This window comes from Primulina tabacum, chromosome 3 (genome assembly GCF_025594145.1).
Source record: "Primulina tabacum isolate GXHZ01 chromosome 3, ASM2559414v2, whole genome shotgun sequence".
NCBI classification, from domain to species: domain Eukaryota; kingdom Viridiplantae; phylum Streptophyta; class Magnoliopsida; order Lamiales; family Gesneriaceae; genus Primulina; species Primulina tabacum.
Genome location: NC_134552.1, coordinates 15,378,984 through 15,392,358, shown reverse-complemented (window position 1 = coordinate 15,392,358; position 13,375 = coordinate 15,378,984). Strand labels below are relative to the sequence as shown.

The following is a 13,375-nucleotide window of genomic DNA, read 5'->3' as shown; positions in this document are numbered from 1 at the left end:
TTCACAAAAAATTTGTATTTCTGAAAATACATGTACTTATATTTAACAAAAATATATATTTTTTCGTTAGTTTTATTTCAATAGAATTTTCAGAGATAAAACCAAATATTATTGTTATACTTTAATTTCTCTTCCCAAAGAAATTGTATCTAACAACTTTACATATTCATTTATATCTCTTAAAATAATCGTACGACAGCATCTCAAACGGAATTTGAGTTCGTCAAGTAACTGATTGTTTGATTAAATAATTAAAAAATTGAATTTTCCTACCAACATGTTGCCGAACGAGCTTATCATACAAGACTTTCTCAAGTGTGATTTACTTGGTTAGCGGGAATGTGTGATTTGGAGACTACTGTGTTAGTTCAGAAATTTACCTAATGTGTATTGAAAGATAACAGAAATTGATTTCCGCATTAAATTAAAAAAAATTGAGAAACAACTTTTCAAGTTTCAAAACTAACAAGATAATTTTTCCAAACTATTTAAAAAAACAGTGAAACCTAGATTTAGTTCGCTCAGATGTATGTGACTTAAAAAGAGTGCAATACACAGAGAAAATAAATATTTTATTACTTTTATTTACGATAACACAAAATTTGGTTATGTATATTTATTTAAAAATAGATATGAAGTCATAAATAAGTTTGTACTTTACAAAGAAGTGAAGTTGAAAATCAACTTTACAAAAGAAAGAATCATTATTTGAAAAAATGATGAAAGTATTGTTGTTAAGTTCTGGTTCACCACAGAACATGTGGAGTGAAACTGTTTTAATAGCAAATTCTTTTTTAAATAAAGTGTCGTGAAAGAAACAATTAAAAGTCCATATGAGTTGTGGAAAGGAAGATTGTGTTCTTACTAATACTAGCGAGTGTGAATGGTGTCTTGCCAAAGTGACAGTACCTGCTCCGAAGAAGGTAAAACTATGACAAAAAATTTGTTTCTTGCATTTTTATTGGATATACACAAAATAGTAATGCTTATCGTTTTATTGTGAATGAATTTCAAACATCTGATTTTCACAAAAATGTGATAATGAAATCAAGAAATGTCTTATTTTTTGAACATCTGTTTCCATACAAATATAACGAAAAGCCAAGTTCTTCTAAAAGATCATATGAGACAACAAAACAAGAAAAAGAAGTTGACTATGAGGTTGAACTCAAACGTAGCAAAAGAGTTGGGCTGGAAAAATCATTCGATCCGGATTTTATTAATTTCATGTTAGAAAGTGAAACTCAAAGCTTTAAAGAGAGAGTGAATTCATATGTTGGACGTTAATGAAAATAGAAAACTAATTCTGAAATTAAATCCATTTTGCAAAATCATACATGGGAATTAGTGGATCTTACTCCATGAAGCAAACCACTAGGTTACAAATGAATTTGGAAAATGAAATCAGATGGAATAAAAGATAAGTATAAAGCCATATTGATATTCAAAGGTTATCGTAAAAATGAAGGCCTTGACCAATTTTACATGTATTCTCCAGTAACGAGAATAACATCAATTCAAGTGACACTTTCAATTTTATTCTTGCGGAATCTTGAATTACACCAAACGGATGTAAAAACATCTTTTCTAAATGGAGATTTAGAAAAGAAAATTTACATGGAACAACTTGAAAGATTTTCTGCACTTAGACATGAAAACAAGGTTTGTAAACTGTCAAATTTTTGTATGACTTAAAACAAGAACCAAAATAATGGTATGAAAAAATCGATAAAGTTGTGACAGAAAGTGGATTTAATGTCAATGAGTGTGACAACTTTTTATACGGCTAAAAATCACTATGTTATTTAATGTCTTTACGTAGATCATATGTTTATCATTGAGAGCAATGATGAGATGATTAAATCTACTAAGAAGTTTTTGAACTCGAAATTTGATATGGAAGACATCATATTAGCTTATATGATTTTTGGAACTAAAATCCATTGAACCTCGGAAAGGTTTCTTCTAAGTCAGAAACATTACGTGGACAAAATTCTTGAGAAATTCAACGAGAATGATTCTGCATTGGATAAAACTCATATAGATACGAGTCAACATCTATTGATGAATAAAAGTGTGGGGACCCGGACGCTAATCATTCTCTTAATCATCATTTGGGACAATTTAATCAATTATAATAAACAAGGTCTCAATTTTTTTCTTTTTAAAATACAGTATTAAAAGCGGAACGTAATGGAATACATTTCTAATATACATGTCAGTATTAAAGTACAAGTCTTGTACCATCTACAATCATTCAAACTAAGGTTTAACAACTAAATATCAAGTGTCCAAACCCTATCTACAGCAACGTCAAAGTCCGTGGTCTCCACTCTATTCATGATCTATCATCATCTCCTCGACCCTGATCTTATCAATCACACATGTTGTCATGCACACATACAAACACGACAACAGCCGGATAATTCCGGTGAGAATATAATCCCAGTATAAATCAACGAACATGCAATCATATGATAAACATAAAAGCATGGACAGATAACAGCAATATGTATCAAAATCTGAAACATAATCAGTATAAAACTGTCGACAATGCTCGTGACTCCACGACTCAGACTAGACTCAATCTTAGTCTAGGGATCCCGGTTTTCAGACGTTGGCATTCCTATATCGACCAACAGTAATAGAAGAAACTCCGATTCTATCCACGTCGATATAACCAAACATCTAGTGTCTGACCTATCCGTCACAGACTGTGGCACAATCGCCAACACACTATCTTGTGACATCGTGCAATGTGCCCGTGGCGATCCCACCATTATCAGGCACTTCTGTCACAAGATCACTCGTCTAATACTCATCTATTACATGCTTCCTATAAATCAATAGAACATCATATAATAATCAAATCAATGCATATAACAACAATAAGTATGTGATTAAGGAAAATCCAAGTATATCCTACTTGAGTCGATCTCCCAATACCACATTGACTTATACCTTTCTTTTATTGAAATTCTGATGTCGTTTCTGTCTGGAATTCAAAGTCTGTCAATCCCTCAATCTGGCAATGGCAATATCAATAGTACCATATCAATATACTACTCCAATCAATACCAACTCGGATCAATCTGGATTTAATTCAAAATCAACGGCATAACGGAACAATCTGAATATTCCCGTCAATACAATCTCAACAGATATTAATTACAAATCATAACTCATGTCCAATACCAGCTGTAATCAGTTAACAATCCAAATCTGTCCAATATCAATCGATATATTCTGAAAAATCATAACAATTCCATAATCAATCTGTTTCTCAATCTGACTTCGATTCTACGAGGTTTAACATGTCCAGAACACCATATATGAATCATATCAAATTCCTACAACATCATATTTTCAAATGATAACATAACACAATCAAACTTACGTCCAGTTGTAGCTGTCGACGCGAGGATCACAGAACTGAAGTCGGATTAAAATTTGGATAACCGAGTCAAACAAACTCACAATCCAAAGCTTGGAGGAACTTGAGAGAATTTGTAGTGGAAATTTCGATTCTTGCTACTGGTCTCGAAGGAATGAAGAATATACATTATATATATAACAAATTGCATGTGTGACAAGTGTCCACTCAAGTCATAATTGCACTTTAGCCCATGAATTCTTCACTATTTGCAATTTGGTCCTCAAAACTCTTTTTAATTCCATTTCAATCCTAATTAATTACAAAAATCGTGAAATTTAATTCATCATTCCAAAATTCGTAAATTAAATAATCTCGGTATTAAAATGATATAATCTCGGGCCTTACAAAAAGTGAGAGTGTGTCTCAATTAGAATACTCTTATATCATTAAATTATGATTTACATAATAAGTTGTACAAGACCAGACATCACCTAAAGTCGGCAAACTAAGTAGATTCACAAGTAATCCGAGTACTGAACACTGGAATGCAATTGTGAGATCGCTGAGATACATGAGATATACTCATTATTATGGATTGCAATATACTAGATATTATGTTATAATTGAAGGATACAGTTATGCGAATTGGATATCTGATGTAATTGAGTGCGTTGTTGAAAGTGCGTTCAACGTTTAAACCGTTGTTGTAGCTATCATTTGCGACGGAATATTGAAATGTGCGACGGTTTCTGAAAAACTGTCGCTAAAATTAGCGACGGACCGCATGACAAACCATCACTAAAATTAGCGACAGATTTCCATAGAGGCCGTCGCTACTTTCAGCGACGATTTTTCATTATATCCGTCGCTAATTTTTTCAGTAAAATAAAAAAAAATACTTTTAATAATTTAATAGATCTAAAAAAAACTTACAATCTGACTATGCTAACAATATTCATGATCTTTGATAATAATAAAAAAAACAATATTCATGATCTTAACTAATACTTAAAAATTTACAAAAAATTGAAGCGAAAAAATTTACTCTAAATCGAAACTAAAATCGTCTAAGAGAAAAAAAATTTAAGTGTTGTGAAGTGGTGTGGAGTAAAATGGACTGAAAACTTCTATATTTATAGACAATTTGCGACAGTTTTTGGTGTAATAGCAACGGTAACTTGATAAACCGTCGCTATTAGCGACGATTAGTCAAACACTGTCGCTATTAGCGACGGTTGTTTATTAATCTGTCGCTAATTACGACGGTAAGCAAAAATCGTCGCTAATTAAAAAAATTTTAGCGACGGTTTGGATTTAAAAATTGCGACGGTTTTGCTTAAAACCGTCGCTAAATATAGCAACAGTTTAAAAGAACCGTTGTTGTTTATCCAAAAAACATGCTAATGGACGACAGTTCGATTGTTCGAAAAAAACAGCTAAAAGACAACCGTTTTTGACCTCCAAAAAAACGCTATACGACAACGGTTTTTACTAAAACCGTTGTTAAAAATTAAAAGACAACGATTTTAGTGAAAAACCGTTGTCGTATTTGTGTTGTTGAAGGGCAAATTTCTTGTAGTGAGTATATTATTGGATTTGTATTCACACTAAGAAGTGCATCAATTGCATGAAAATCTTCTAAACAGACTGTAATAGCTAGATCTACGATGAAATTTGAATTTATAGCCCTTGCAAAATATGCTGAAGAGGTTGAATGGTCGCTCCTATTATTAGAAGATATTATTGGATGAGAAAAACACGTGTCGGCCATATATATTTTTATTGTGATAGTCAAACTGCAATCGGTACGACATATCAATATATATAATGGTAAGTCTATACATATACTTTGTAGACATAACACCATAAGAAAAATACTATCAACTGGAGTTATCTATATTGATTATGCAAAGCCAAAAGATAATCAGCGAATCCGCTGACCAAAAGGTTACACAGAGAGTTGGTCGTGAAATCCTCCTAGAGGGATGAGTCTTAACCATATTGAAAACATTAGTGCGAAGAAATTGCAATGCTCAATTCTATACCATTTTTACATAACCAGACGTGTTCATGGTCATAAATAACACAATCATGAGAATTGAACTATAAATCAAAGAGAATCTTGTACGAAGTATTTATTATTTTGCACAAAAAGCAGAACAATTCAAAGAAATCAGTCCACTATAAGCTAGTGAATAAAACTACTTTCACAAGGGAAGATTCACAGGTCATATTTCGAATAGCAAAGACTTTTGACATTTCGAAGGGCGAACTTGTATATGAATGGCTTCTCAATTGAACACACACTCTTTTTTCGGAATATTTCATCCTACCTCATGGGGTACTGCCCCCATGAGAAGATCAAAGGCCCAAATTTAACCACATATATGCGGATTCCACCAATTCATATGCGGGGTCCATCAAATTTTTTAAAATCAACGGCCCAGATCTTGTGGGGCACTGCCCCCATAGGTAGCATCGACAGAACCCTCTTTTTCTCATTCCCTTAACTCGTTTTTCTGGATAAATCAGAAGATCCAAGCTCAAAACCCTGGGATCAAATCAATTGGATTTATGTGTATGGTAACTCACAAAACTACTCGCGTGAAGCATTGTGTGAATCCTTCTTCCTTCCCTTCCGACGTGCGTGTCACGTGAACACATAGACCAGCCCCACGTGATTTTCTGAACTCTTTTGAAGCTGTGTTTTTTCTTTGTATTCTCCATATACGGTATGGTACTAAACGACACATGTTCTTTTGTCTTATCAGGGACAACTTGTGTTGGATCTCCATTGGTTGCATGCAGATTACTCGATACTCAACATTCCTCGTGTCAATTTGTCGTGACTTCTGAGAACAACGCTGCTGCTGCTGCTGCTTCGTCGAACCCCAGCCCAAAACCCATATAAATACAGGAGACCGTATTTCACGGGAGAATACGTAATCCATATTTTGCAGATTATTATTATTATCATTGAGAGGAAGATATATATCAAAGAAAATGAGTTACATAAACATGAGAGTGTGGATGGCAGCAAGCGTGGCTATTGTGAATACTCAAACCGATCAGGGTCAGAAGTTGAAATCGATCCTCAACCACGGCAAGAAGCATTTCTTTCACGTCGGTGGAGAGGCGGCGGATATCAGACCGTTTTCTGGAATTCTCAACTGCGAATCAGTAGCGTTTCGCGGTGAAGACAGGTGGAGGAAGCAGTCGGAAGAGTCGCTCCGCCAAGTAATGTACTTGAACTGCTGGGGCCAGAGCTGAGCATCTCGAGTAGAGTACGATACTAATTCAGTTAGTACGGTGGAGAAGCGGCTGCCGCATGGCGGACAACCGAGTTGCCTCGCCTCAGCTCGTGGGTAGGGGTTGAAATCGGAGATAGTTGAAAGTTTTGAGGAACTCAAGTCCCAAATCGAATGTAATTTGTTCAGTGATCACCCCTAAAGAGAATGAACTATACTTGTTTGTGAAATATGCATCCAATTAACTAGCTATAATTGTGACATTTGGTCGTTTAAGGATTTTTGATACGTTAAAAAATTATGTACACTAGGAAAAACTCTGGATTAAATCTGAATATATTTTAAATTTGAATGTCTTGATATGATACGATCTCTCGAATCTTTATCTGTGAGATGAGTCAATTTTGTCGATATTCATAATAAAAAAATAATACTTTTAGCATAAAAATAATATTTTTTCATTCAAATAAGAATCTATCTCACAAAATACAATTTGTGATATCGTCTCACATAAATTTTTGTCTTCAAATTTATATTTTCCTAGTTAAACGAAGCTATTATAGTTAAAATGAGATGCCAAATATAATCTTTATCAGTGATCAAAAAGTTAGATTAATGGAATAGGTAACCCGTAACTATACTAAATATGTGATATATTTGGAAGACTACGTGAAGATGAACCGCGTAGCCAAGCCAAAGCAGGTCGAGATGGTTGAACGCAGATGACTACCACCCCAGCTTTGTCTGCTCGTGCACTATATCATTATTATATCAGTCCCACGTGGAGCCCCATGAGCTCCCCCACTCCCCATCCCATGTCCTTACAGTCTCTTTGTCCTTTTTTGTCCTTTTCTAATCTATTAATTTAATTCTTCAAGTTTTAAGATATTTATTATTCTTTTTACTAAAATACTTATTACATATATAAAATGTTTCGATTTATAATTGATTTACAAAACACATCGTGCAAACTTTTAAAAGAGCTGAATGCAATGATTGTTTCTAAAACGTTTTGTTTTGTTAAATATTTGAGTTGAATTATTGTTATTAGATATAATTTCTAGTAAAAAAAATTTAAGCGTCTGGTCTTATAATTGATGTCAAAGTCAATATCATGCGTCTAATTTTAATTGATTGCTATAATAGCAAATCATCGAGAAGAAAATTGCTGGGATATAATAATTATTTATGTTGTGGGTTTTTTGGAGGAAAAAAGAAGGAGGTGGGAAAGGAGAAGAAAGAAGAAGAGATGAAAAATAAAAATTAAATGAAGATATAAGAAGGGTAAAATTGGGATTATATATCCCCGAGGAAAAGTGAAAAAGAAGGAAAAATCTGAAATGGGAAGAAGACAAAGGTGGGACCCACGAAAAAGTAGTAGCAATAATGCAGTCTATCGGTAATTTCAGATAAGGTCGCCAGCTGCCCCCTTCCCGTGTAACCATCTCTCTACGGTGTTTTACTTTATCATTTCATTTATTATTATTATTTAATAAAAAGCGAATGGGAATAAACTTGATCTCTTCCATCGTTATTTTATCATAGTAAGCCTAAGGCCTACGAATTTACATATATTTACAAAAAAATAATTAATATTTAAAATGATCGCATAAAAAAAATTTGTGATTTTATTGTTAAAATAATAAATTATTTTACCTGGTTTCTTGTCAACAAATAATAATAATAATTTTTCTTTCTCCAAATAAAATAATTTAACATTATCTACTCGAAGAAAATAAATTTTCTTTTGTAAAACAAAAGTACATGTATTGTCAAAGACAGCTTTCATAAAGTAAGCTATCAAATTATGACAAAATTTATTGATGTAATTTCAACGAACATTAAATTTAGAGATAATGATTTAATTTATATAATATTGTCATTTGTAGTTTACAAGGCCAAAATGCTCTATTTAAATAGGTACCTTTTAATTTTATTTTAAACTCGGGTTGTCTGACCATAGTTGCCTTATCTTCAACCACGGTTAGTTTCCACATCTACCCCAAACCCCTCTATAAGTACACTTCTCCAAGCATTCAGCAATGCCACGCAGACCAGTGTGTGAAATTAAAGCAAAGCATACGCAGACATGAACAAAGTCTGGATGGCGGTTACCGTAGCGGCGGTGAACACCCACACGGATCAAGCCCAGAAGCTGAGATCCGGCCTTAACTCCCTCAACCACGCCAAGACCCGATTCCTCTCCGGCGGAACCGAAGCAGCAGCGGATATCCGCCCGTTGGCTGGGATATTGAATTCCGGTTCAGGAGGATTCCTGTACGGTGAGGAAGAAAAGAGGAGGCAGAAGGACGATTCGTTTCGCCAGGTCATGTACCTGAATTGCTGGGGTCAGAATTGATTTTACACGTTAATCCCCCAGAAGGGAATTATTTAAAGGCGTTTTCCGGAGAAGAGGGCGTCCCGCCTCCTGGCCCCGGAGGGCACCGGTGAAAGAAGGAACGAGTGGATTTGCAAATTTTAGGAGTTGGAGGACTTCAATGTAAATTTTGTATAGTCAAAGGACTTGTACTAACGCATAAACTCTTTGTGGTTATGATGAAAGGGACTGAAAAGAATGGTTTTAATGGCCATTAAAGTTAATTAATGACATGACTTTGCTTTTATTTTAAATTTGTGGTGGTTTTATTATTTTCCTATGTATTAAAAATACAAAATAATTCTAATTCTGAGTGTGTTTACGTGAAACGAATAAAGTGTATTTAAATCATTGAAGAATATATAATAATGTGATTTTTATTAAAAAACTTGTTACATATTTACAAATAATTTACCTCTAATCAACAATTGTCGTCAAAGTTTATATTAAAATTTCAGACAAAGTACAGAAGGTACCGTGTGTACACGTGCGAGTGATAACATTATTTTATTTTTCTAATAAACTATCGCTTAGTAGAGGAGCAGCGTAAAAACTTTTATTTTCCTACGAAAGCATCGCTTAGTAGAGGAGCAACGTGAAAAATTTTCATTTTCCTACTAAGGTATCGTCTAGTAGAGGAGCAGAGGGTGGATGTGGTACATTTCTATTTTCCTGCTAAGGTGTCACCTAGCAGAGGATTTAGAGAGTGATGGTGTTGATTTCTACTTTCCTGCTAAGGCATCGCCTAATAGAGGAGTAGGAGAGGAGTAGAAGGTGATGGTGTTAATTTCTATTTTCCTGCTAAGACATCGCCTAGTAGAGGAGTAGAGGGTGATGGTGTTGATTTTTATTTTCCTGCTAAGGTATGACCTAGCAGAGGAGCTAGAGGGTGATGGGGTTGATTTTTATTTTCCTGCTAAGGTGTCGCCTAGCAGAGGAGGTAGAGGGTGGAGATGGTGAATTTCTATTTTCCTGCTAAGGTGTCACCTAGCAGAGGAGTTAGAGGGGGGAGGTGGTTGATTTCTATTTTCCTGCTAAGGTGTCACCTAGCAGAGGAGTTAGAGGCTAATGGTGTTGATTTCTATTTTCCTGCTAAGGCATCGCCTAGCAGAGGAGTTAGAGGGTGGAGATGGTGAATTTCTATTTTCCTGTCACCGAGCAGAGGAGTTAGCAGGGGAATGTGGTTGATTTTTATTTTCCTGCTAAGGTATGATCTAGCAGAGGAGTTAGAGGGTGATGATTTTATTTGCCCTAACAGGTTAATAGTATCAGAGACAAACTCGTGAGAAGCAGTAAATTCAAATGCAAAATACTCAAGGTTGCATAAATAAAACGAGTTCGTACATGTCAAAAGTGCGCAAAAGGAAATAACCAAATGTAGAAGTCCCAAAAGTCGCATAATCCTATGGAAAATAAAACAATGCAGAAAATAACATAAATAAAGGAGCTCAATCTAGGAATCGGGGGGGAGACTCGATATGAAGCCCTCGAAGACGATAAAGTCAGTAGGGGCGCCTGGCGGAGGATAGTCCTGAGCATGGAAAAGGCCGACTGCACCCTCGAAACCCACCCCCAGGTAGTGTAAAGCTTTCGGGCCACAGATCTCGACAAATTCTTCGGATTTGAGAAATTCCTCTTTGAAGGAGGAGTCTTCTGCAACATGTCGTGCCTTGGCGTCTTTAAGCTCAGCCTGTGAGTTCTTTAATTCTTTCTTCAGCTTCTTGATCTCTTTAGCTTGATCCTCTATCAGCCGCTGAGACACCTACTTCTGTTTTGAGAGCTCGCCACACTGGATCTGGGACTCCGACAATTGAGCTTGGGACTCCGAAAGCTCCTCGGCATGCGACACTTTCATCTCATCAATAGTAGCCTGGAGCTGTTCGCGGAGAGCCTGAACCTCGCGTAATTCTTGACAAGAGCCAGATCGAGCGGCGTGAGCGCGCTCAGCCAACTCCCCGACGTACATCATGCCCTGTATAAGTAGACAAGGGTGAAAAGACGATAAGAAGATCAAATGTATATTAAACATCAATCTAAAGGTTATAAGGAGAAGTATACCTCGATGACACTGCTGCATGTCCGGCGAAGGAGGTCTGACCACCCCAGTGAACCCATGAACGCTGCATCGGCGTCGGAAGGAAGCTGATACATTATCTTCTGAGTTAGAGGAGTAGGACCCCGCCCCACGATGGCCGAATCCGAAGTGTATAGAGGATGCACCGCCGATGCGAGGGGAGTCCCCTCATCGGGCTCGGACCCCTCTGGAGAAGAGACCGATACGACAGAAATCTCAGAAATCTTGCGCTTGCCATGCTGAGGGGCTGACGGGCTAAGATCAGTGGATGCATTTTGCTTACCAGACGGAGGAGGGGACTTGGCGCGAGGAGGTGGCGAGGAGGCTCGCTCTGAGGCGGAGGAGGAGGAGCATGCCTTCTTCTTCTTCGCAGCAGTAGGGGAGCTAGGGAAGCTAGCAGGCTTCTTCGCGGTAGTAGAACAGGAACCTGTTTTCTTTTTCTCAGCAGCAGAACAATCTCCCTTTGGGCCCATCGTGACTGCCGGGGTAATGGATTTCTGGGAAGCTGATGAAGAACCCCCGGCCTTTGTCTTGGAAAGTTCACGGAGAAATAGGGCGTTCATGACTCTAGTACCTGCAAGCAGAGACAAGGAACCAAATGAGAATGTTATCAAGTAACATAATAAATAAAAGAAAAACAAGAAGTATGGACAGATGAGAATATCTACCAGCATTCTCCTTCAGCTTAATTTTAGCGGGACTTAACCCGGCATGACATAGGAGATCCTCAGATAGAAGTTTGGGAATGTTAAAACATCGATCTCCTAGTACACTCATTATCTGCAGGTACTCCTCATCTTTCTTATAACTCTTGGAAAGTTTGGGTTTAGTGAAGACAGGGTACCAATCGGTAAAGCAAGTCAATTCTTTGGGTGGCTGTACAAAGAAGATGTATTTTTTCCAGTCCTTCACATGACTGGGGGCCCCATTGAACAGTTTGTGGCTAGACCGGGAGGTTACATAGAAAGGTCCATCTTTTGACCTGGACAAAACTAAGAAGTAGAAAAAAGTGGTGCAATTCAAAGGGAGGCCTAAAGCTCTGAATAACACAGCGAAACAGCTTATCAAACGGAAAGCATTGAGCGTGAGTAAACCTAAATGCACCTGGTAGTACTTGCTTAATTCTTGGAATAAATCGCACAAAGGGAAACGGAGACCTGCATCAAAGTGATGCTGAAAGAAGGTATAATAGCACTTAGGGGCTAGATAGGGCCGGTCCTCTGGGCTAGGAATGATAATCTGGTGGGAGGAAGGAATGTGCCATAAAGTTCTAAGTTTTGGCTCGCTACCGGAAGGGATGTGGGATGACAAATGACCATACCATAAGTTATCTGCCTCAGATATGTTCATTTGTTGGGTCACGTGACGAACTTCCTTACCCGGACGACTATGAGCCGTGACTTCCTCCTCAGAAGGATCAAGGGTAAAATCAGGATCAGCTAGGGAAGTCCTACCCTGGCTAGACTCGCTGGACCTGCTAGACCTGCTAGACTTGCTGGACTCGCTAGACTTGCTAAACCCCTCAGAACCACTCGAAGAACTAGACTCAGAATCGGAATCGGAAGAAGACATAAGTGCTAAGGATAATCAAACAGGAAGAGGAGAGAACTGACCCGGATGAGGCAGGGGAAAATACTCAAAGCAATAGAATCGCAAGAATGGCCGAGCAAGGTGCGTTACGGCGCGTGAGGGCTGGCGTGCAAGGGCGAGGGGCGAGGGGCGAGCGGGTGCTCGGGTGCGGGGCGAGCTGGTGCTCGGGTGATGGGCGAGCGTGTGATGCTCGGGCGCGCGGCAGGCAGACGCTCGGCTGGAGAGGGCGAGAGCGGCAGGCGAGGGGCGAGCGGGTGCTCGGGTGCTGGGCGAGCGTGGGACGCTCGGCGCTCGAGCGAGCGTGGCACGGCAGGGCGAGCTCGGGCAGGGGCGAGCGTGGCACGGCGGGGCGAGCTCGTGGCAAGGGCGAGCTCGTGGCAGGGGCGAGCTCGTGACAGGGGCGAGCGCGGCACGGTGGGGCGAGCTCGTGACAGGGGCGAGCTCGTGGCAGGGTCGAGCGTGCGGCCGGGCGAGCTCGTGGCAGGGTATGTGCACGGAAGGGGCGAGGCGCTCGGGCGAGCGTGACACGAGCGAGCGAGACGCTCGGGCAGCAGGGGCGAGCGTGTGGCTTGGGGAGCTCGTGGCAGGGGCGAGCGTGCGGTCGGGCGAGCTCGTGGCAGGGTATGTGCACGGAAGGGGCGAGGCGCTCGGGCGAGCGTGACAGGAGCGAGCGAGACGCTCGGGCAGCAGGGCAAGCGTGATGCGCGAGG

At 38.8% G+C, this 13,375-nt stretch overlaps 2 protein-coding genes across 2 annotated transcripts; one reads left to right on the top strand and one right to left on the bottom strand.

Annotated features, from left to right (window-relative positions):
* Positions 1–8,713: 8,713 nt before the first annotated feature.
* Positions 8,714–8,983, top strand: LOC142538483 (uncharacterized). Its single transcript, XM_075643799.1, has one exon. The coding sequence runs from the start codon at positions 8,714–8,716 to the stop codon at positions 8,981–8,983; it is 270 nt and encodes an 89-aa protein (XP_075499914.1).
* Positions 8,984–10,189: 1,206 nt separating this feature from the next.
* LOC142539023 (uncharacterized) lies at positions 10,190–11,946 on the bottom strand. The gene is made up of 2 exons (XM_075644319.1): positions 11,060–11,946; positions 10,190–10,973 (listed from the first exon to the last, which is right to left on the bottom strand). Exons 1-2 carry the CDS (start codon positions 11,747–11,749, stop codon positions 10,764–10,766), a joined length of 900 nt encoding a protein of 299 aa, XP_075500434.1. The 5' UTR covers positions 11,750–11,946; the 3' UTR covers positions 10,190–10,763.
* Positions 11,947–13,375: the final 1,429 nt, after the last annotated feature.

Coding starts and splice junctions, on each gene's coding strand:
- LOC142538483 (XM_075643799.1), top strand. CDS start 8,714: ATGAACAAAGTCTGGATGGCGGTTACCGTAGCGGCGGTGAACACCCAC.
- LOC142539023 (XM_075644319.1), bottom strand. CDS start 11,749: ATGCTGGTAGATATTCTCATCTGTCCATACTTCTTGTTTTTCTTTTAT. Junction 10,974..11,059: donor CATGCAGCAGTGTCATCGAG/GTATACTTCTCC, acceptor CTACTTATACAG/GGCATGATGTACGTCGGGGA.